At 36.9% G+C, this 25,642-nt stretch overlaps 2 protein-coding genes across 3 annotated transcripts in view; one reads left to right on the top strand and one right to left on the bottom strand.

Annotated features, from left to right (window-relative positions):
* LOC149821746 (uncharacterized) overlaps positions 1 to 2,687 on the bottom strand; it is a 49,955-nt gene extending 47,268 nt beyond the window's left edge. For both annotated transcript variants that reach the window (XR_016425867.1, XM_089980520.1), the window contains exons 1-3: positions 2,556 to 2,687; positions 1,619 to 1,799; positions 1,465 to 1,518 (exon numbers count right to left, since the gene is read on the bottom strand). Coding sequence is in view for 1 of the 2 variants with exons in the window: in XM_089980520.1 (XP_089836646.1) it covers positions 1,465 to 1,518; positions 1,619 to 1,709 (145 nt within the window). In the remaining variant the exon portion in view is untranslated. The remainder of the gene's footprint in view (positions 1 to 1,464; positions 1,519 to 1,618; positions 1,800 to 2,555) is intronic.
* Positions 2,688 to 3,245: 558 nt separating this feature from the next.
* On the top strand, positions 3,246 to 15,287 carry LOC149821745 (vacuolar protein sorting-associated protein 24 homolog 1-like). Its single transcript, XM_089980519.1, has 6 exons — positions 3,246 to 3,639; positions 3,746 to 3,822; positions 3,896 to 3,998; positions 13,670 to 13,791; positions 14,708 to 14,902; positions 14,987 to 15,287. Exons 1-6 carry the CDS (start codon positions 3,528 to 3,530, stop codon positions 15,065 to 15,067), a joined length of 690 nt encoding a protein of 229 aa, XP_089836645.1. The 5' UTR covers positions 3,246 to 3,527; the 3' UTR covers positions 15,068 to 15,287.
* Positions 15,288 to 25,642: the final 10,355 nt, after the last annotated feature.

Here is a 25,642-nt window from a genome sequence, read left to right as displayed (position 1 = left end):
TCATTGTTATGATGAAAAGAATTAAGCAACTCAAGAATGCATTGATGATGATGGTGGCTGATCAAGAATGAGAAGATGATGTTAAGGCTCAAGCTATCAAAAAATACATCTATGATGATTTTTGGTGAGATAAAATTACATATTTTGTTGAATTTACAGAGCCTATTTGAGAAATGTTAAGAGAAGTTGACAAAGATGTACCCATGCTTCATAGAATTTATGAAATGTGGGACAATATGATTGAAAAAGTTTAAAGTATTATTTTCAAACATGAGAAGAAAGATGTTGCACTTGATGATTCAGAATTTTACAATCATGTACATTCAGTTTTAGTGAGAATATGAGATAAAAGAAATACACATTTGCATTGCATGACACACTCTCTCAATCTAAAATATTATGCAAAAAAATGGTTGACAGAAGGTCTTGGTTATGTTTCTCCAAATGAAGATCCTGAGATATCAAGAAATATAATGATATGTTTGGGAAGACTTTTTAATGATCCTCACATGTTTAAAGTTGTAAATAGTGAGTTTGAAAAGTTCTCTACTGGGAGATTTGATTTTTTAGCAGTATTTGTGGCAAGAAACGAGGGAGATCTCCTTAATTGGTGGGCAACATATGGATCAAAGACACCAAATCTGCAATGTCTTGCAATGCAGTTGTTATCCCAATCTGCTACATCATCGTGTTGTGAAAGAAATTAAAGTACATATGCTCAAATTCACAACATTAAAAAAAATAAACTCACCAGTAAAAGAGCAGATGATTTGGTTTATGTTCACTCTAATCTACGATTAATTTCTCGCTGCACCAAAGATGAGTAATAAGTACTTTTTTTTCTTTTGTATTCAAAGTTTGAAGTTAGATACTAAGTTAGTCATATTTTGATGCAGTTGTGGACCATCCAAGTATTGGGATGTAAATCCAGAAGATTTTGACTTGGAGGGAGAACATGATTTGCATACTCTCAAAATGGACTACCTCGATCCTGTTTTTCCCTCTAATTCAGACGATGAGGCAGATTTATGATAAGTTTTGTTGTTATCACACTCACAACCTTCTTTATGTGTTATATTTTGGTAAGTTTGTGTTGTTACTTCAATAGAATTATTTTTTTTTTTGCTTTAAAATTTACAATCTTATTATTGTTATATATATAGCCGTGTCCCCATGTCCAAAATTTTTGAAATTGCTCTGCACCTGTGTCACACCCGCACCCATGTGACATAGCCTGCTATTGACTGAATAAAAAATGTATAAATATCAACTTCTGAGAAAACACCAAAAAAAAAAGAGACAAAAAAGAAAGTGTCTGCCACAAAAATAATTGTCAGTAAAGAAACATAGTTTTAAACTTTTAATAAAAAAAAGAAACATCAAATAGAAGCAGCAACAATATTCAAAACTTAATTTATTTTTTGACAATGATTAGCAAATCCCAACTAGTGATTCAAAGCTCACCTAGGTTATTATCATTAGCATCAGAGTCCTCTCCATCATTGGCATCCGGAAGATCTAGTTACATGTAATAAAAAAATGAAAAAATAGTAATGAAAAGGCAAAAGGAGGGAAATAACATAATTAAATTGAAAAGACATTCTATGAGAACAACTACCTTCATCATCAAGTGTTTCTGCATATACGATGTCATGTTCATCGATAAAGACATCCCCATCAACTTCATCATTCTCCCCAAGTGGATTCATTGTTTTACAAGATATTCAAGTCCAATGGTCCTTGTAAAATCAATCCAATGTTCCTTCTAAAATCTAACACACCTAAAAATTCAACCACCCCTATAACAGAAAAAGGACAAACAATCAGAGAGGGATCTGCAAGCATTCATGAAACACCAGTTTAATACTTGTGTCTCACACTGCAACAGCAAATCTGTCATCACAAGGAACACTGTCTAATGAAACTATTCCGATATCACATCCTAGCTGAAAGTTTCTCTATTCGAATTAATTGAAAACCCAATCCGTATGTTCAAGAATGCTTCGTCATGCTACTCGTTTTTTAAAAGGGTATTATTGTGTTGTGTATGGTAATGGCCTAAAAATAACAGGGATAAAAAAAAAGTCATCATCCACTCAATCCAAAATCTTGTCTATTATAAGGAGAGTGAGCCTGGATAGTTGTGGCCAAGGCGACTATTTCCGGTCGTGAGCTCCACAGAACTTCTTCCATCAGAATTCGATTTCGCCCATTTTCAAACGCAAGGTTATTAATCACCGAGATTTACACAATAGAAGCCAGAGCCCTAAAATCCAAAGAAAAGAAGAAAAGAAAACGTTCTCTCAAAAAAAAAAATCTCGCCCCACAAGAGTCAGCATATCAATGCTTATTACACAACTTCGGAAGAAGAACCCCAAGAACTCGCCAATTACAGGTTTCGGCATGCTAGCGATTCAACAAGAATACTAAGGAAGTGGTGGGAATAAAAATCGCAACGCCAACTAGAAACATAATGAAGCGCGAAAACGATATGAAGGGGAATGGAAACCATAAAATTAGGAACCAAGAATTGTCGCAGCCATGGCTTTCATTACCTCGACCTCTCCTCTGAAGGATCGCCGCCTAAGAGACGCCGGAGGGCGGTGGAGGAGCGGCGGATGGCCGGTCTCCGCCGTGGTGGCGGGAGAGAGAGAAAGAGGGAGAAGGCGGGATAAGTCGGACTGAGGAAGACGTGTTGCGTCTTTATAACGCCTTTTCTTTTATACCGGTACATCGAAAATAACGCTGATACATTTAATATATCGCGATATTTTAAGGTAGCGAATGGTGGCCCAATAAATATCCTCAACCTTTTAAAATAAAGCTTATTTTATAAATATCGCACCGTGAACGAATAACATAGAATAGCTGATTTTAAAATTTATCTTAAAGGTTCTTACGTTGCGATGTTTTTCTCGGGTCCGGATTTCAATGCATTATCATGGGCTGGCAATCGCTGCAACACTCCCCTTCAAAGTAATAACAAATCGATGTTTGTGAGACTGGTATCGCTTATTGCATTGTTTCTCATCTTCTTACACCCATTTCTTATTTTAGTATTAGTAACTAGTCATAGGTGATAGGGCTGTGAATGGATTGGATTAGATTTGGATCCTGCTTGATCTGAACCCAAATTCAAATCTGGATCTAAATGAGATCCAATGATGCAAAGCTGAATCCGAACCGTAGGACACGAATCGGAAGATCGCAGTGACACTGAGAACAACGCGAACGCCCAACTTTCCTGAGAAACGTTTTACCACTCCGAAAACGATGTTTGCGCTCAAAATCCCAACCCAAATTACCAAACGCGGGATTGCGGGAGTCTCCGGCTGCGGTCGTCTCCCTCTGGGATTCGCGCAGAAAGGTGAAAAGAGATTCTCGCCAGGGTTTCCGATCCGTGATCATCCGAAATGACCCAACTTTTCTGCTGATCTAAAAAAGCAATCCCCTCGTCATCATCTCCACCGAATCCATTCTCCTTTCCCTTTTCCTTTACTCCCTAAAGAAGAAGAAGAAGAAGAAGTATGGAGACCGTGAAGTCTCTGCTGAGGCCAAAGCCAAACCCTCAGCAGCAACTCAGGGAATGGCAGAGGCGCCTCCGTCAAGAATGCAGGAACTTGGAACGCCAAATCCGAGGCAAATTCCAAAACCCTAGATTCCCTATTCTCACCGTCTCAAGATCTCCCCGTCCCTTTTGTTTTAGCTCGAAATTAGAGTTTCGTTTCTGTTTTTGATCGTGCAGATATTCAGAGAGAGGAGAAGAACGTCCAGAAGGCGATCAAAGAGGCGGTGAAGAGGAACGATATGGTCTCCGCGAAGGTAATTCATGATTTTTTTCCCTTTTTTGATGAATTTCGTGATCCTTGGATGCGGCGGTTTGGGATTCGAGCAGGCGCTTGCTAAGGAGATCGTTAGATCAAGGCAAGCTGTGAGCCGACTCCATGAGAATAAGGCACAGTTGAATTCGGTATCGATGCATCTCGGAGAGATTGTCGGTACGATCTCGCTTGATCTCAACTGGAATTTTTTATCTCTTAGTAATCCTGATGGTTTCCCTTGATTGGATTGAATTTGATGACTGAGATTATAGGTTTTAGTTTGCTAGGTCGCTGTTTCGAGTATTTGATGATGCTTTAAGAGTATTCTTCGAATAATGGTCCAATTGGCTGATTATTGTTCTTTTATCTGATCTGAAGGAAGACTATAGTGCTAGCAATTGATAGCCGGGAGGCCCGGAAGTCTAGAAAAAGATATGTTTATTTACACTTCAAGATGAAAACAGATAATCTTGAAGCCGATGTTCTAAATGTCTCATTGAACGAATTTATCTGAAATCAAGTAGCACAATCACGTTTATCTGAAATCCTCTACTTTAGCGCAATGGCAATCTGCTACTTGCTTCTCTTGAATCGATTGGAAAGATCAGACACGAAAACAAAATTGAAAGATGCTAAATTTATTGGAAACATCAAAAAATTTTGTGGAAAAAGGATTTTGCTTAATTAGGAAAATTGATAGGCGTAAATTTCTTGTTTTGCTTTATTTTCCTGGCTAAAAAGCATTGTGAACTTTGATGCATATCCGGATCAAGCATTAGAATGCGTGAAAATTGAACCTTCATTAGAAATCCAAGCAGTAGCCAAAATGGAGTCTGTGTGACATAGTTTTAAGTTGATTCTGTTGAGGCTCAACTAAGCTGTGGAGGTACATATTTTGTTGTTTTCAGGATGAACTTGGTTTTCTAGATAATCTTTTCCCTAGTTTACATATGATGCGAGAGTTGAACGGGACTAGTGAAAGACATACTAACCTCAAATGAGATGTCTCAGGTTCACATCCTGCCAGGGGCTTGCCCCTCTGATTCCCTTCGAAGTGAAAAGAAAAATGGTAATTTGTTGATAAGCATGACAATAAGCTCACTATCTATTCTTTCAAAAAAGTTAGAAATTATACTGCTTCAAATTATGCTGCTCCTGTTACTTCTCAGTTATGTCAGTGTAACAATGTTAGACCCCTCGTGTTAGATATTCACTCATATCAGCTATGGGAATACTCTTGTGTGAACTCCTCTTGTGCCATCTATTGCTGCTGATTCTTTGTGAATGCCATGTGTCATAGTTTAGTCCTGCTTCCTATTTACTTCTCTTGTTCATGGATCGAAAAACATGCATGAATTGACTCATTATCTTCTATCTTTCAGACTTCAGCCTACATGTCAACTCATTTTTCTACTTATAGTGCTGATCCTACATCATTATCCACTGCTTCATGGCCTGTCTTATGCGTACCTGATTCATACTTTTTGTTAGGTTAGTCATATAAGATTAGACCACAAACTTTCTTAGCTAATTGATCATTGTCAGCCACATAAAGATGGAGGTGTTTTGGTCCTTGGGGATGTATTGTTGCCTTGGTATAATTTATTCTTTGATAGTTGACATCCTCTATTTGTTTTTTCTTATTCAATAATTTCTTTGCCTAGCTCCCTAAGTTGTGCAACTAATGTCCATGTTTTGGTTTGGCTTCAGAGAGTTGTATCTTACTTCTATTTTTCTGACAGATCATTTCTTTTCATAATTTAGAAATAGATGTTGCTTTTCCATTTCAATTGGGATATGGATGAAATATAATGAAATAGAGCTCCTTTGGGGTTCCCTGTAAAATGAGGCATAGAACGGAACCACTGTGAAGAAGTTCTGGGAGTTATGAAGGAAGCTTTGGGCTCATATTGGTCATGGGTTGAGAATGAGAGTTAAACCAGGGTTACCGGAAGCGCCTAGCTAAAAGGGGAAGCGCGCTTCCCCAAAGCGCGCTTCGGAAGCGCGAAACGTCGCGCTTCCGAAGCGTGGGGGGAAGCGTCCCCCTTTTTTGGGAAGCGCGCTTCCCTTTAATGGGGGACGCGCTTCCCTTTAATGGGAAGCGCGCTTCCCATCACGCTTCCCCTGTTTTTTTTCAATTTTTTGTATTTTTTATTTTTTATTTTTATTTTTTTCCGCTTCCCCCTCGCTTTCGAGACGCTCCCTAGGTCGCTTCCGAGACGCTTCGTAGGTCGCTTCCGAGACGCTTCCTAGGTCGCTTCCGAGACACTTCCTGAATCGGTCCTAAGTGGTCCCACGCTTCCCCGCTTCCTAAAATTTTGAAAGTGCCTCGCTTCCCGCTTCCTCAACTGGCAACCATGAGTTAAACTCTAAGGCTATAAGGGATGGTTAGGCACAATGTTAAGTATCGTATCGTATAATATGGTATGATACGTATCGTTACTATAAGAAATAATGATATGATACACACTCATATCGCGATACAAGTGTATCGTATGTATTGTACAATACAATCCTATATTATATCGTATTGTACGATACACCTTTAATGGACTTTAAAAAGGGCTGAATCAATTTTTTTTTAATCGTATCGTACGATACAACTCTGCCTGTGTATAACTATTTAGTTATCCATTGTCGGTCCCAAGCCCGGATAAAGGAGGAGGGTTGCGGTAGGCCTGTGACAGCCAGCATAAAAACTTAGTCATACCCTATGAATATGAACCAATATGAGAATTTCGTTGGGGCGTTCCCTACTGAGTTACGCGCAGTACTCTATAGGCCCAGAGGCAGTGATAAATGGGCAAGGGTTGCTAGGTCGTCGCCCGGAAGCGACGCGTCACACCGGCGCCCGGGTGTGGTGTCAAATAGGCAAGGGTTCCCTCACTTTGTTGGACGGGTGGGGGTAAAGAAGTTAGTCCAAGACCATAAAATTAGGTTAGCCACTTGGAACATAGGATCTTTAACTGGTAAGTTGGTAGAGTTAGTAGATGTTATGTGTAGGAGAAAAATTGATATTTTATGTTTACAAGAGACCAAATGGGTAGGTGAGAAAGCAAAAGTGATAGAACCTTGGGGATGTAAGATTTGGTATACAGGAATAAATAGGAATAGGAATGGAGTAGGGATTGTTATGAGTCGTGAGTTTATAGATAATGTAGTTGAGGTCCGTAGGAAGGGTGATAGGATTTTACTTATTAAATTAGTATTAGGTTCGGAGATTATTAATATTATTAGTGTTTATGCACTTCAAGTAGGTTTAGATGATTCCATTAAGCGTCAATTTTGGGAAGATTTTGATGGAGTAGTACAAGGGATATCTTATGGAGAAAGGCTTTTCATCGGCGGTGACCTTAATGTGCATGTAGGCATTAGTAGGGATGGATTTGAGAGTATCCATGGAGGCTATGGTATAGGAGAAATAAACGAAAGTGGTGAAAGGATTTTAGATTTTGGTTTGTCCTATGATATGATCTTAGCAAACACTTGGTTTAGGAAGAGAGAGTCTCACCTAGTAACATTTAAAAGTGGGGTTAATACGAGTCAGATAGATTTTTTCCTACTTAGAAAGAGAGATAGGGGTTGTTGCATCGATTGTAAGGTTATACCGAGAGAAAGTGTAGCTACACAACATAGAGTCTTAATTTTAGATCTTAGAATTAGACAATGCCACAAAAGGGATAGGCATAGGATAGATCCTAGAATTAAGTGGTGGGCACTGAAAGGAGCTAAAGAAGGAATGTTTATAGAGCATGTAGTTAAGGAAGTTGATTGGTGTCTCGAGGAGGATTCAGAATCAATGTGGAATAAGATAGCGGGTGGCATGAGAAAGGTGACTAAGGAGGTATTGGGTGAGTCTAAAGGCGGTGCACCGCTAGGTAAGGATGCATCGTGGTGGAATGAGGATGTCAAATTAGCTATTAAGGTTAAAAGAGAGTGTTATAGAAATCTAACTAAGAGTCGTGATAATGAGAATTTGGAGAAGTATATGATAGCAAAGAAGGAAGCTAAAAAAGTAGTTCGGAACGCAATGGATAAGGTATATAAGGAGGTTTATGACAAGTTGGATACCAAAGAGGGCGAAAAGGATATTTATAGGCTTGCAAAGATGAGAGATAGGAAATCGAGGGATCTGGGTATGGTTAGATGTATCAAAGATGAAACACAAAGGGTTTTAGTCAAAGATGAGGAGATTGAGGAGAGATGGAAAGATTATTTTGATAAGCTATTTAATGAAAGTCATGCTCAAGATCTTGGAGACTTGTCCATTCCTTTTCATGAGATGAATCGTGACTTCATACGCAAGATTCAAAAGAAATAAATTGCAGAGACTTTGAAGAAAATGAAATCAAGAAGGGCAGTTGGCCCAGATGGTATACCTATCGAGGCTTGAAAATGCTTGGGAGAGAAAGGTTTAGAATGGTTGACAAATCTTTTTAACAAGATTTGGCAGACAAATAAGATGCCTAATGAGTGGAGGAAGAGTACTTTGGTGCCTCTATATAAGAATAAGGGTGATATACAAGATTGCACAAACTATTGTGGTATAAAACTCATGAGTCATATTATGAAACTTTGGGAGAGGGTGATTGAGTCTAGGTTGAGGAAGATTGTCATGATATCGGAGAATCAATTTGGTTTTATGCCTGAAAGATCAACTATGGAGGCTATACATCTTCTTAGACAACTTATTGAGAGAAATAGAGAGAGGAACAAAGATTTGCATATGGTTTTTATTGATTTGGAGAAGACATACGATAGAGTACCTAGGGACGTTCTCTGGTGGACAATGATGGAGAAAGGTGTTTCTCTCAAGTACATTAGTATAATTAAGGATATGTATGAAGGAGTAGTAACCAATGTCCGCACTTGTGGAGGGGTGACAACCAATTTTCCTATAATGGTTGGGTTACATCAAGGATCTGTTTTAAGCCCTTTCCTATTTGCTATAGTGATGGATGAGCTTACGAGATCAATTCAAGAAAATGTGTCGTGGTGTATGTTGTTTGCTGATGATATTGTTTTGATTGATGAGTCTAGAGCTGGGGTTAATGCTAACTTCGAATTATGTAGACAGACATTGGAAGCAAGAAGTTTTAAGTTGAGTAAGAGTAAGACAGAATACATGGAATGTCGGTTTAGTAAGCAACGAAGTAGTGATGGAGTGTAGTGAAGCTTGGTGAGCAAGAAATACCTGTGGATGATTATTTCAAATATTTGGGATCTATCATTCAAAAGTATGGAGAAATTGATGGAGATGTAAATCATAGGATAAAGGTTGGGTGGATGAAATGGAAAAGTGCAACTGGAGTATTGTGCGATCGTAGAATGCCATTGCGGTTGAAGGGAAAGTTTTATAGGACGACTATTAGGCCCGCTTTACTATATGGTACGGAATGTTGGGCTGCCAAGAAACATCATATTCAAAAAATGAGTGTAGTTGAGATGCGTATGCTGAGATGGATGTGTGGAAATACAATAAAAGATAAGATTCAGAACGAGGAGATACGTAAGAAGGTAGGCGTTGCACCCATTGAAAATAAGATGAGAGAGAATCGTTTACGGTGGTTTGGACATATTCGGCAAAGGCCTAATGATGCTCCAGTTAGAAGGATGGAGAAATGGGAAAATATATTAGTTAAAAGAGGTCGGGGTAGGCCTAGGAAGACATGGATGAAGGTGATAAGAAAGGATATGAATGCTGTGAACCCCACCGAGGACATGGCATTGGATAGAAATGATTGGAGGAGAAGGATTCATGTGGAAGACCCAGAATGATTTTCTTTTTTGGTTCATATCGCCGACCCCAATTGTTTTGGGATGAAGGCGTAGTTGTTGTTGTTGTTGTAGACTTCTTGAGAACCAACCCCCTCATTTGTGTAGAGGTCATTAGAGGGGTATCCACTCACCCTAGGAGTCGTGAGAGCGATTTGAGGGCCGATCTGTGCCCAAGGAAGAGGGCTTTTGTGCTTTGCTTTAGTAAGAGAGTATTTCCATCATTTTTTCATTCAAAGAAGTAGATTAAGATTAAAAAAAAAACTTTATTATGAGTAAAATTACCAAACTACCCTTTAAAAGAATTTTGCCTCAGGGGCTCTACCCCCTCTGCAACGGGGCACTCAGGCTTCACACTCCGACGCAGCACTCAGGCTCCCAACTCCATACTCAAGAAAGTTGGATCCCCGAAAATTAGGGATTTATATCACGGTAGAAATCAGGCTTCACACTTCAACAAGAATGACATTCAGATGATCTGTCATGGCAATGAGACACTCAAGTAATGAGTGAAAACCGATTGAAAATCGAGTGCAACTATTGCCATAATATTTTTATTTATGTAATATGAAAGTACAAGTCTTGTGACATGTTCTTAATTGCAAGATATTTAATATTTTGCATTGTTCTTGTGAGATAGTTGATGTTTGATGATGTCTTATGCAGCACATAGAGACATAAATGCTTCATTTGTGATTTTATGATGGTATTTTGTACAATTCATCATTGTTTCATGTGTTATGATTTTTTTATAATTTTTGTTATTTTTTCTGATTTTTCATGATTTTTTTTTTGAATTTTTGAAATTTTTTTATTAAAAAGTTATGATATTTTACTGTACTGTATGATATGTATCTTATTTTGGGCCCACTATACTTACAACCTTGGTTAGGCATAATAAGGCATTAGAGGTCACATGCTAAGCATGTGAAGGTGTTTGAAGTAGTCTGGTTTTAAATCCTACAGGTTTGCTCCTTGAAAAGAACACTTGACTTGCATGTGTTAAGCATATCAACAATTGTGACTTTTGTGCAGGAAGTGAGAGAATTTTAGGATTTATTGAAAAGTCACATTTTTCCGGAAGATTGGAGGCTTATACTGAGCAATTCCTTGAAGTTGGGCCACATACAGAAATTCTTGTTAAGTTAGTCCGGCTAGGCTATCCAACAACAGAAGTCACGTCAAACACTCATAATATGTGTAGTGTGGGCTCACTTCGCGTTCGTAGGCTCGCTCCAAAGAAGAGTCTACTCTACACTCTACGCTCGTTGTTTTTCTGCCGTATCTTACGGGGGAGGTAAAGGAGGTGGGGCCTGTATGGGAGGTGTTGATAGCACGTTCGGGAAACTGATTATGGTAGACGAACCTTCCAATGCATGACGGCATCTAGAGTCTGCGTAGAGGTGGATCTGGCAGCAGATCTGAGGGAAGGAGTACATATGGAGTTTCCAGTGGGGAGCATTTTGCAACCAACTAATGATCATTTCCCAGTTGTGTATGGAGCGCGGTTGTGGCTCATAGAACCAACAAGTGCGCTATCAAATTCTCTAGGAGTCCAAATGAGAGGCAAGGTAACTATCACTAGTTGGCTGACAAAAGAAGAACCATTGAATGATGAAACAAAGTAGATATTGAGGATTTATGTGCTGTGTTAGGCTAGCAAGAGATATTGCGTTAGATGTTGAGAAAAATCATCCATAATCAAATAGATAGGTGAGAAAAATCAACCACAACATAATATCGATAAACATGATAGAGGGAGGTGTTGGTAAGGCTGGAATATGCATATTAATAGTTGTGAACATGAGGTTCACATTTTCTGGTCATGGTTAATATTATTGTGATATATGTGGAGTTATGTCATTCTTCATACTTTCTACCTATGTAACACGGACTCTTCTAACAGGGCATTGACCCGCGCCACACCCACACCCATGTGGGTGTGACACTTGGACACAGCTTTCTTTGTGTCAGGTGAATTCAACCACACTTAGGTCCATTTCTGTTCAAAAGTAGATTCAGTTAACCTTAACCAAGACTATTTTTATCTATATTATATATAAATACATAAATGCACACACATACGCATAGTGTTAACTGAAAACTATTAAAAATTATATATATAGCCTTCCCGCACCCAAGTTTTTTTAAAGTGCCACATCCGCACCCGTATCCTCACCTGCATCCGCACCCGCACCTATGTGACATAGCTTTCTACGATATGTTCTGATCAACATGCAAACTGTTGGAACTATCAAGTGCATGGTGAGATACAAAGAGCACCTGTTGCAGAATATGCTGGGTATGGATGTGATGCACAATTTTGTCTATTGTCTGTGAAACATAGATGATGGATATAACTATCTGTTCAATAAAGATGATACTCATGCAGGTCTTAGGTTTTTATGCTTCCAGTTATGTCAGATAATTGTGTGTGCGACACAACAGTCTCAAAAAACTTGGGTGCGAGGGTGCATATATATATATATATATATATATATATATATATATATCATAGTCACTTGTACCGCTAAAGGTAATTTCTCGGTGAGGGTATTTCTCAGAGAGATTTTCAAAAGTTAATAAATCTCAGGAATATCTCGGGAATTTAAAAAATTGAAAAAATATAAATAACAACAAAAAACTAAGAAAATAATAAGTTTTGTATTATTTTTCTATCAAAAATATAAAGAAATATGTTTTAAAGGTTTTAAAGAAACATGTTTTAAAGTTTTAAAGAAACAAAAAAATTAGGAAATGCAAACTTAAAATAAAAAAAAAATCTCAAAAAATATCGCGATATTTTGTTTCCGGCGATATCGGTGACAGTGATATATATATATATATATATATATATATATATATATATATATATATATATATATATATTATAATAGAAATTCTTGGAAAATATCAAGAAAATCTTGGAAATTTAAAAAAATAAATAAATAAATAAATAATAAGTTAAAATACAAATAATAGAAATTCTCTTCTTTCCCTCTTTTTTTCCTTCCCTTCTTCCTTCTTTTTCCGTTTTTTCCTCCTTTTTTTCTCTTTCTTTCTTCCTTCCTTTCATTCATTCCTTACCTCCTTCCCTCCTCTTCAATGGATATCTGGTAGTATCCGTTTTTATTTATCTAATTCCAGATTTGGCATGGAGAGGTCTAGTTAATGGGTTTCTAGTTGGTTTATGGATCCTGCTTTGGACCTCACTACTGTCTTGTGCTATCTTTTGATACAACTTCTAATTTTTCCCTTCACCATTCATGCTGATTTTTTTGTGGAGAGTGTCCTTTTGATCCTTCTCCTACCATTCAAGTTCAATCAATGTAGCTAACGAATTGCCTGAGTGATTTCCTCAATTGCTGGATTCAATCTACCTGAAGGCCAGCCTGCCAACTACATGGTTGTTTCACTGTTCTCCATCCATACACATGCAGTTGAAAATTTGCCAACGTATGTGAGAAACATCTCACACAATAGGAATTGTTAATCAATGTGAGATCACAGGCACCGTGTACATGAGACAAGGCTTAATGATGACAACTACAATGGAAAGGATTACCTGATTAGTATAATGATAGAGATCAGATGGTTAGAAACATGTCAGATGATACCACTGGCACTGTATGTGAAATGAGAGGTGACATTGTGTATGTTGCTGTGGAATATTGGAATTAAGCCTTTGCAAATCGACAGCTTATTCCAGGAGCTGGACAAAAGCTAAGATGCACTAGCACCAGATTGTTCTGCCTAAAAGTTGATAACATTAATACGTTAAAGGTTGGTATTAACACTAAACAAGAAAGTCCTCAATATTAGTATTCATAAAAGATTCATTAATTCAGGGAACTGGGCATATTTTCTTGGATAAGTTGATTTTGTGCTTAGAGTACCATACATATCAACATGTATTTTCTTTGAGGTAATATTCTCATTAATAAAATATTTTACTTTCATAAGAATATATTTGTTGCACATCTACCAATTCCTTTGTTAAACTATAAATCATTAACTTTATCAATCTATTTATTGCTGCACCTCATGCTTTCTCTATCTTTATAATTGTTCAGCAACTGCTCGTACTGTTGGACACTTGTCAAAGAGTGCAGAGGTCATGAAGCTTGTTAATGGGCTTATGAAAGCACCAGAGGTGGCTGCTACAATGCAAGAATTCACCAAAGAAATGACAAAGGTTAAGTTTGTGCTTATACTAAACCTTTTACTCCACTCATTTTGTTGCATAATTTATTTGAGCATGCAGTTGGAAAATTGTACCGGATGATGTAGGACATTGCCACTTTTTTTTTCCTGGGTTGTATATTACTTTGCTAGTGCAACTTGCAAGAGCGTTGTAAGCCAAATTTTATCTGGTCACATACTATTTTATAAAAGTGAATTTGTTGCCAAAAGATAGATAATGAAATAAATATCTTCCTCTAGGATTCACAAGATAATGGAAGGAAATGAATATACTACATGGGAGAAAGGAAGAACAGTGATCTCTCTCCCTAAGTCATGGATCAACCATGAACAACATGGTCAACTGGTCAAGTGTTCAAGGCTTTTATCCGTTGATCAATCTGGTGATGGTAAACATTTGCCTATACTAGAGTAGTTTGTAGTTCCTGATAGCAAGGGAACTAGATATTGCATTGCCCAAGGGTCAAAATCCAGAAGTTAAACATATTGCTTTTGTGTGCAATTAGTCACTAATTAGGTTTGTTTGTTCCACATGTGTGCTGATCTGGCCAATATGAAAAAATTTATTATCTACAAGAATTAAGCTTTATTATGTTAATGCAGTATGCTTTATATTCAAGACCACTTGGGAAAAGAAAATACACTTTACTATTTTCTTTTCTTCTTGATAGTGAATGATCATGTCAATGCAGACATCTATCTTGAATAGAGCACCTTTCCACAGGGTTAAGAAGCCTTGATTAAGGCAGATGTTATTAGATTAGCTGAAGCCTGTTTCCAGCATCTAAGTAAACTGTGTGGCTCATGGCCGATTTAGCAAACATCATTCACGGGGACCAAGGAATTGAAGTGTAATTAGTTTTGAAGTTCATTGCTCATTTGACCTAAAAATGTTCTATGATCTGTAGGCTGGGGTAATGGAAGAAATGGTCAATGATGCTGTTGACTCTGCGCTAGATTCAGAAGACATAGAAGAGGAAATTGAAGAGGAGGTCGATAAAGTGCTAACACAAATTGCTGGTGAGACTGCTGCACAGTTGCCAGATGCCGTGAGAAGAGAGAAACTAAAGGAACCTGTGCAGGCACAAAGAGTGCAAGAAGAGGTATTATTAAGAATGCTTTCTATCTGGATTTTCTTTTCCTCTACATTCTTGAAATTCTGCTCATAGCTTTCTCTCTCGTTTCAGGCCGAACCTGTAGCCGAGGGTGTTGATGATGAAGAGGATATGGAAGCATTAAGGGCCCGCCTTGCAAATGTGAGGTCATAGCTCTTGCCTCTCGTGACCTGCCTACAGTTCTAAGTAAGTTACACTTTCATGTTTTACTGTGTGATAATATGCGAACACATTGCAACGAACTCGGCATAGCATGTGTTTTAAACACCGAGGTTTGTCTTATCTCCGTTTGTTGTCTGACACATGTATATTGGCTCTAGCCTCTTTGCTTTTCCCTTATAATTATTGTTATTTACATCAACAAGATTGTTGGTCATTCTTCTTGTTTCTTTTTAGCCTGCAATGCGAATCATGGCATATTTGCGAAGTTGTGACATGCTTGAAATCTGTAGCATCTCGGCCAATACACATGCTCTTTGGTCATCAATAATATGATTGTCAAACTAGATGGATATACCTGAACTTTGCAACGAGAAGGGATGTCACATCTCTGGAAAATGGGAAGTGAGACCTCCAACTTGAAATCCTTCTTGGTGCTATAGCTCAATTGTTTGAGATTAGTTTACTTGGGGTGAAGGTTGGAGAAAATTTTCACAGTTAAATGTTCTCACCTGTGAAAATGGCCTGCCTTGGTCATTTTTTCCTGAGAAAATGAGTTGCACGCTTACAAAGCATTGAAGAACTTTCTCATACGAGAAACATGGCCTACTCTCAGGTAAGAAACTGTCACTGGATAGCACCATGCGTCTGTAGCACATTTTTTTGCAGAAAATGAGTTGTGGACCCGATCAGGAAATGATTCTGCTGGAAGGGGATTGTACCTCGGGCTTGAGGAAAGTAGCTCCTATGTTTGTGTCTACTACTGCCCATTTCTGTGGCATACACACACACCCTAAGGGCATGTATGATTGTGCGGACAGTAGCATCTGTGGGTCGCAGCTGTCCGTGCACCATGCACTCAACACAAATGGCAGACACATGGGACACCTGGAATACGGCATCCTGTGTGTCCAGAAGGATGCTTTTGAGGTGGCCTGCTATGTTCCACCCCTCCCCCTGAATCATTGGTGTCCAGGATACCTGGGACAAAAACCAAAAAATTAAAAACAAATTAAAAAAAAAAGCGGAACACTTGAAACAAAAACTCTTGTCCAGGACACCTCCACACCTGACCAACAGTGTCCAGACAGGCATGTTCTACACAAATTTGTCCACGGAAATCAAACAACCTCAAAAGTAGCATTCTTCTCACCGCAGATTTAAGAACCCTAAATTGGGCCTCAAAAGTGGCTCCAAGATCTGAGGATCTCAGATCCTTCGATTAATTGAACCTTTAATTCCATTTTGGTTCTTATCTACACCTGAGATCTGAGGTAATCAAACGAACACCGTGGCCTTATAGCTGTGGTAGTGAAATTAGACCTCCCACCCGTCTGACTTGAAATCCTACGATATGAGGTCCTAACTGAGATTCGAACCCTGGCAATGAAAGACACTCCCCTTCAGTCATATCTCCACCTTCCTTGTGGGGGACTTGGTTCCATGATGAAGTTTTATGAAATGGGTTGGGTCCCACTTCAAAATGGGTCCTGAAAACGTGTATCCACAAGTGTCAGCAAAAGCTATCTTTCTACCCAATGGTTTTTTAGGTCAGTTTTAATTTCTCGACTTGAGTTTGGTTGTGAAAATTTCCCATGCTCGTGTGTATTATAAAAAAAATTGCCTGCCTCTAGGGATGGCAATGGACCAGGGGAAAACGGGGCTTTGTCTCTCCCCGTTTGGTCCAGGGATGGAGGACATGAAACGAGGATGAAGGTTAAAATCAAAACCCGTGAGGGGATGGAGGCAGGGATGGACTTACGTGTTCCCCTGCCTCATCCCCGATCCCCGTTAGTAAAATAATTAAAATACTGTTTGACAGTTTGACCTCCTTCTTTAGGGATGGCAGTGGACTAGGAGAAATGGGGCCCCGCCCTACCTCACCCTGTTTGGACCGAAGATGGAGGTTAAAATCAAAACCCCCGTGCAGGGATGAAGGTGGGGATGGAGGGCAGAATTTTGAGATGGGGCAGGAGTGGAGACCTTGTCCCCCACATCGGCTCTGGTCCAATGCCATCCCTACCTGCCTCTGACATTCATTGGCTACACTTGTAGGATCAGGACTTGAATCTTTTATTTTGTTTACACACATCTGACTCTCCAGATTATACACGTTTGGTTTAATGAAAACCGGCCCTTAGATAATGTTTTTCTAACATGTAGATTCGATTTTCTGGGAGTTGAAAAATCAATGGCAAACAATTTGCGAAATTTTCATCTTTCAAAAAATCATACTTTTTCGATGAAAAAATACAATGAAATGCTGATTCCTACTATTTTGACCATGCCGAACACATTCATAAGGTCAGATTGGAGAACCAAGATGGTCTTGGTGGTTGACCAATTTTAATTTGTTGCTCAAACCAGTTAGTGCATCACATTACTTGAATGCTGCTTGGCTTCTGCCTACTGAACAAAGCTGCTTTTAATTATCCCTCAACTTGGTACTTCCAAGTATCCTACTGATATACGAGCATCAAATATGCCCTTCAACCTGTCTTGGTCACTTGTTCTTCTTGAATATTTTTTTTTTTTTGAGAATGGTTCTTCTTGAAAATATGAATTTGTTTCATGTCATTATCTGTATTGAAGATAAGCCTCACACGAACACATCATTATCGTGAATCTTTGGCTGCAGCAATAATAATCACTCACAATCCAAGAAATATCATGTTGTTATATCCTAATCTTCCAAGGAGGAAATATAATATATTCAAATACATATATTCCAAATTCCTTGCATCTATCACCATATTCCATAGGTGCTGAAAAGACGTTCACGAACTTGGCATCCCTTGAATTGTGAAGATGATAATGAGGTGTTCCTGTGAGGCTTATCTTCAAAGTTGTCACAGAATCACAAGCTAACAAAAGGGTTGGTAGTCTATAGCCTTCTCACATGGATTGTAAGCAGTCGATATAGTGTTTCCTTTTTCCTTTTTCTTTTTTTGGATTGATAAGCTGGGGTTAGGCAGATCGACCCCTACCAGTTACATGAAGTCGATTACATTTAGATATCATTTTTTTTTGTAAGGCTACATTTAGATATCATTACCGGAAGGAAACCAGTCTGGCGGTTTATCCTTTCAAACCCGATCATAACCAAGGATTCTGAAACTAGCAAGGTTCTTGGGAACAATGTTACACTCCTTAGAATCTATTTACATTGACATATTTGTCTTTCTGCAAAGAATTGTACAATGGAAATATCAATTCTCGTGTTATCTTGTTAACAAAAACACCACTGTTAACCACTGTTATGGTTCGAACATGTTTCTAAAGAAAGACAAAGGGCGTGTTTGTTTTGTGCACGTTACAATTTTTTTTCTTAAAGGCAAGCTGGGGCCACCCAGGCCCCTACCAGTTATACAACTATACCATTGGGTTTTAACCTGACAAGGTGACTACCAGACAAGCGCCCGTTGGTATTTGTATATATGAATTACTAGAATATGAGAACTGAAAATATGAGAACTAATGTGTGAATCGTGATTTCATGAATTTTTTGTTCTTTTCTCTTGAATCTAACGCTATGGATGTGATCTATATACTTGGTTTTATAAGAACCCGCTCTTGAGTCATCCAATTTTGATGCGTAAACGAGATTTTCTTAAGGCTTTAAAATTAATAGCTCATAATCTTCATAAATATTCAAGTATTCAAAAATCACATTTTTGTCAAAAATACATGATCCAATGGTTGATTCCTAGCAAATTCACCATGCCAAGCACATCTACACGGTTGGAAATGCCCATATTTTTAGTTCTCATATTCTAGTGACTATATATATATATATATATATATATATATATATATATATATATATATATATATATATATATATATATATATATATATATATATATATAGAGAGAGAGAGAGAGAGAGAGAGAAATACTCTGTATATATATACATATATAGTAACTAGAATATGAGAACTGAAATATGGGCATTTCCAACACTTTTTTTGCAAATCCAACCATGTGGATGTGCTTGGCATGGTGAATTTGCTAGTAATCAACCATTGGATCATGTATTTTCGATGAAAAAATGTGTTTTTTTAATGCTTGAATATTTATGAAGATAATGAGCCATTGATGTTAAAACCTTAAAAAAATCATGTTTATGCATCAAAATTTGATGATTCAAGAGTAGGTTCTTATAAATCCAAGCATGTAGATCACATCTGTACGATTAGATTCAAGAGAAAAGGACAAAAAAAATCATGAAAATAGCGGTTCACAATTAGTTCTCATATTCTAGTGATTATATATATATATATATATATATATATATATATAGAGAGAGAGAGAGAGAGAGAGGATGTTGACAGGTTATGAACCCATTCAGGACGTGATCTATAATGCCAAATGGAGGAAAACAAATTTACACGAAAATTAAAAGGAGTCCTTTGATCGTATAGTGCCAGTGCGATCCAATTTTTTTGAACTTATCCCAGCAGGAATTATCAGTAACCAAAATTATCAATTAGCAATACGGCGAAAATTCGTTAAAGAATGGATTAGTGACTTAACGTTTGGTTATTAATGAAAGACAGTGCCTAAGTTTAGGAAAAGTTAAAAAAAACATCTAATTTTTGCTTAGTTGATCAAAATCAAATTTTCATCCATTTAACCTAGGTTATCACTAACCCAAAGAAGAGTTAAGAGAGTTGTTTTACTAGTTAACCTTTCAAAGACTCCTTTCCTCCTTTGTAGGTGGAGTTTTTTTTTAAATATGATGTTGAGGGTAAAATAGTAATTTCACATCATATTTAACAACCATATTTTTTAAGTGCAATTTTTAAAAATTTCAAAATTTAAGTGCAGTTTTAAGAAATGCCCAAACTTTAGGCATCTTTTGAAAATTTTCCTTTTCTTCAGGGGATAGGTCAGTAGGGAGAAACCCCGTGGGATTTGAATGTGAGACCTCGGTTATGATAGTGTGACCTAACCATCCGGCCATCTCATTCATCCACCAATTACAAAAGTTTTATATTAAAAAAGACTGATGAAAAGGATGAAAATGACGTGAAAAAACAAACATATATATATATATGAGATTTCTCCTAGAAAATAAAGTTAGGGAATAGGAATTACATGATTCGGATACAAGATTCAATGTGATTAAGATCCAAGATCGGATAAAATTTGGATCCATATTGGAGTTTTTGTTGTAAGTAGAGCTCGGAAACGAGACAAGCAGCTCGCCGTTCTCGGCTTGAAAATTGAGCTCAGCAAGCCATGCTACGACCCAGCTCGTTTAGGTAAATGAACAGAGCACGAACATATCAAGCTCAGCTCGGATGGTTCATGTAGGCTCGTTTTGCATATTATATATTTATATATTATATACTGTATACATATATTATATACATAAAATGCATATTATATATGGTTTATACATGTATTATATATATACATATATTTTATATATTATCAATTTTAGAAAATACTTTACACACAGAGAGAGAGAGAGAGAGAGATTTGGTAGGTGAGAAACCCTAGCTTAGATTCTTTAGTGCTAATTATAAAATGTTTGTCATTTGAAAATAACATGTTCCTCAATCTTATAGCCACTTCAAACAGGGAATGCATGCTATTGTGTGTGTGTGTTTTGCACAACGGATGCTCAAGCACTAAAATAGAGGGAATTTTGAGTTTTTTTTGTTTTTTTTGTTTTTTTGGTTTATTGTGGAGAAACCACTGCTATGGTTTGGATGTCCCATTACGGGCCAAGAGATTTCGCGTTGACCGTGGACCTAGTCGGTCCCTGCAGTGTGAAACTCCATGAGCACTCTTATTTGCCCGCTGGAAATAGTTTTACCCTGGGTATTGAACTCTCAACCTCCTTCATCTTGAAAGCCTTGCCACCCAGTCAGGTGTGCAAAGTTCTTTTTTAGTAGTTATCCACAAAAAGATGTGAAGGTTAACAACCATTAGTACATGCTGCCACCCCCCAAATTGAATGGGCAAGAGATGCTTATTTTAATAAGGACAAGTCATGCCATACACCCCCATGATTTAGGTGCATTTAATAGACCAACAACTTGTGATTAAATAACTCCATCTCTGTTAGCATAGGCAACACTAGCGAGGATAGCCTCAGGTGACAAAGAACTGTAGTCTAAGATAGAGAGATCATCGATCCAACTATCATACTCAACCAGAAACAACATAAAATAAGCGTCTTTCATTTACACAAGTGTCACAACTAAAAGGTCATTTCATGTCCACTGGTGTAGTATAAATGCTACCCTGTCCATTAAGGATATGTTTGATGGATTGTCTAGGGGTGGACGAAATGAACAAAAAGAACGGAACAGAACATTGGTTTTATTTGTTCCGTAATAAGTGTTTCAAGTCCAACGTTTGTTTGGACCGTAATCAAATGCTATGTTCCAAATGTTCATTGTTTGATGATGATGTGCAGACAACTTGGACAGTCATGGATAATGGGTCAAATTACTTCATTTTGGATCGTATGACCCGATCCGTCCACCATTTTATATGTTTTAACAAGTTTTTTAAGGTTTTTGCTCGGATATGGATTCAATTACAAAATTATATCTAAAATCATGAATTTTTGCCCTAAACATGGATTTAGAATTAGAGTTTTGCCCCGAATATGGATCTCGAATGGGATTTTTGCCTCGAATATTGATCTCAAATTGGATTTCTGCCCCGAATATGGATCTCAAATTAGATTTTTTGCCCCGAATATGGATTTTTGCCCTGAATATAGATCTCAAATTGGATATTTGCCCCGAATATGAATTTTTTCCTTGAATATGAATCTCAAATTGAATTTTTGCCCCGAATTTAATCGACAACTTGAAGATCCAACAATTTGCAATGAAAATCATGGTCCCAAATTGTTTTGGATGTGACAATGATTTAGTCGACGAGGACGGCTACACTGAATGTGATTGCATCTGATCTGTGCACCCTCAATAAAATGTTGAGGTTCATGGGAATGGTAATTACTAAGCATGGTATATGCCCATAATGAGAGATCCAATGAAAGACCAAATGGTAGTTCAACAACCTAGTCATGCTAATTATATGTTTGACACCGCTAGCATACAAATCACTTATTCTGGATACCCAACTAGACTTTTTTTGTGTGTGTGTTGCAGCATCTTGCAGCAATCATGCACAATATGCATTCTGAAAAGATGGTTGTTGGTTTTCAAATTTTTGAACCTTGGTTACGTGAATACCAAGTGTGCTTTCTTGAATATTCCTGGAATGCTTTTAATTTTTGCTATTAGTTTGTGTAAGTTGGTTCTTTACATTCTTTTTGGATTCCTTCAGTAAATGCTTTTAATTTTTGCTATTAGTTTGTGTAAGTTGGTTCTTCACATTTTTTTTGGATTCCTTCAGTAATCTGTGATTTTTTTCTGTCTTTTTTCTTGCAGCTGCTATGCAAATGAGTGCAATTGGTGGCTACATTCTTAGTGGTACTCGGATATGCAGAGATAACCCTTACACACAGAACAACTAATATTATTTTGCTTATGTTTAGAACAATCAACTTGGTGCAGCTTGTGGATTTTCATTGCGGTTATTTGATGAAAATCTAAGAAACAAAGAATTCAGTAAGGACCAAGCAAAACTTGACAGAAAGCAAACAACCCTTAAATCATTCAACTTCCTAAGCTTGATCATCTATGCAAGTTGCAATTGGATACTCATATAGATACAGAGGTTTCCATTGCTATAATCCCAAGAGAATTCAATTTCTTCGAATATTACTTCTAATAAATTAAATCTTTATCATCCTCCTAAGGGCATTGGTACAAAAAAATTTCAATAAGACAACAATTAAGGTAATAAAATATGTGACACAAAGTTCATAAGCAAATTCGGATAGCATTTAACATGCAAAAAAATAGAAACAGTTCCTTATAATCTAGGTGAAGTATTTACTCCATTCTTTGAGTATCTAAGTACTTCACAGTGTCTCACACCAGTTGAGGCAAGGAGAGGCCAAGAAATTCATCAAAACACAGTTGAAATGAGTGTGTTATAGCATTGAAAGGTGATAGCTTTGAGAGGTGATTCACAAGGATACACGCAAACATATATAATCAAAATACACATCTAAGATGTCCAAAACAACACTCCAGCATGAAAAAATGCAGACATATATTTCATTTATTAAAATATCAATAGTGTCATAAATCCAAAATGTGCAAACTGAGAGTATAATAGTATGTGAGAGAGTATCATACTATGTGAACCATCCACCCAAGACCCAAAAAGTGTACATCACTCCAGCATGAAAAAACATAAATATACTAGAAAAAAGCACAAAATCAGGAAGAGTATCATGGTAAAACAAATGCAGCATCTTCTCAAACATCGTGTAGTCGCTCTTTCAAGCACCTCCAGTTGTTGCACATCATGTTGCACCAATATAATACAACAAATCATCAATTTTGCTAATCATTATATGTTGTCATTATGAAACTTATATAACATGTAATAAAATCATGAAATATACTTATATCAAATCATGGAATATACTTACTATGTGGCCAATCATTCCATATTTGAGTTGTTATTGCATCTCTCGAGTCCTTTTTGCAACCACGAGTAACTACTGTTGTTAATTTTTCTTTCTCAGATTCGAGAACCAACGTATATTCATCATTGTTAATTGTGATATGTTCGACATATGGGTTATTTTCTAATATAAAATTATGTATTATACATGTTGCATGAACAATTTTGACTTGAGTGAGAACCAGATATTTAACTTGGCACTTTAAAATTGAAAATTGTGCTTTGAGCAAACCAAAAACATGTTCAATTGTTGTTTGCAATTAGGAGTGTCTATGGTTGTATAGCTCTATTGCTTTTTCAATTGGTTTTGCACTAGGTGCATTAAATTTTGACAAATGGTAGTGATATCCTTTGTGTGGAGTAAAAAACCTAACAATATTTGGGTATTCAGAATATGCAAGATAATATTTAACACATTTGGTTTATGAAGTAAACAAAAATGTTTGTCTATATACAATAATCAATGTAATTTATGCACATGATAGTTATTTACTTACCTCTGGGTATCACTAGAGGCTAGTCAGGATCGTCAAGTGCACTATACAATACTTTTGCATTGATTGCACTTCCTTCCCACCCAGCAAGCACATAGTGAAATCTCATGTCAAACCCCACCACAGCGAGGACATTTTGTGACAACCACCATTTTCTATTTTGAAACTCTATTTGTTCTCCCCTTGATGTGTTTATAGGAATATGGGTTCCTATTGTAAGAAATAAAGGTAAGTCAACACACACACACACACACACACACACACACACACACATATATATATATATATATATATATATATATATATATATATATATATATATATATATATATATATATATATATATATATTATAAGTATAGAATCTCGGTTACCTTCAAATATGGGTATTCTTTCATAATTTTTGTTGGGGTATCATTATTGTGTCGGCCCATGTATTGATGATCAATGCTAAGTAATGCATTTAAAACCAAATTAAAGTACTTGCTAATTGTTTGTCCTAAGTGTTTGAACACATACTTTACTGCTCTATTTTGCTCATTGTAAAAATTTGTTAATAAAAAACTGCAAATTGTTCTTCAAGACCTACATCACAAGCATCTTGTAATAATCCATTTTTGTGAAGAGATTCACATAATGTGATGTAAATGTCCTTTTTTTATACGTAAAAGATCAAAACAATTGTGCAGATGACCCAACAAGCAATCACGCATGAAATCATTACCGCTATGTATGGAATTATGAACTATTGCCCTACGTGACCTTCCCGAACAACATAGTGAAATGATCAACACCACCATAGTGAGTAAGTAAATAAGTTCTTGGTTAAGATTCATCATACTTTTGCAAATACAAATAAAATTATTGAGGTTTTAACATTAGTAACATGAACAAAATCTAAGAATTATATATGAATAGCATTCAACATTATGAACATTTAACATGATTGAATAAACATGTAAATCATGATAAAAATCAAATAAGAATAACATGGTTGTAATATAACATGTATATTGAATATGTAATAATATTATAACATGCAAACATTTTAATGGAGAAACATTTAATAAAATGATCAATATAAAAAAAACAACATAAGTGTGTTCACAGTAAAGGCATACCTAAACATTAGATGATAATTTCAAATCTAAAATAATCAACCCGACATTCTGGATCCATATTCTGAAATAAAGTTGCATTTTCAAGCACTATCATTAAGTCCAATGCCCTCACACGTGTGTTTGCAGTAATCTCACCATTATTGAACATTTCTTTCAATATAACATTACACGATTTGATCATCGTGCAAGGAGATTGATCGCTAATGGTCTTCGCATACTCAGAAATGATGCCTAGCATTTCCATAATTTGATCATCACTACGGACTTTGCACTTTCCTTTTGTTGAAAGTCAGTTTGTGGCATGTTGGAAATCGCTAGGTTGTGGGCTATTCATGGGTATCTCATCACTTGAAAATTTTGTTGATGAGTTCAATTCTTTCACGCC

Source organism: Nuphar pumila, chromosome 11 (assembly GCF_984573655.1).
Source record: "Nuphar pumila chromosome 11, dmNupPumi1.hap1.1, whole genome shotgun sequence".
In the NCBI taxonomy this organism is placed as follows: domain Eukaryota; kingdom Viridiplantae; phylum Streptophyta; class Magnoliopsida; order Nymphaeales; family Nymphaeaceae; genus Nuphar; species Nuphar pumila.
Note: the sequence above shows the minus strand (reverse complement) of the source record. Positions and strands in the feature narration are given on the sequence as shown.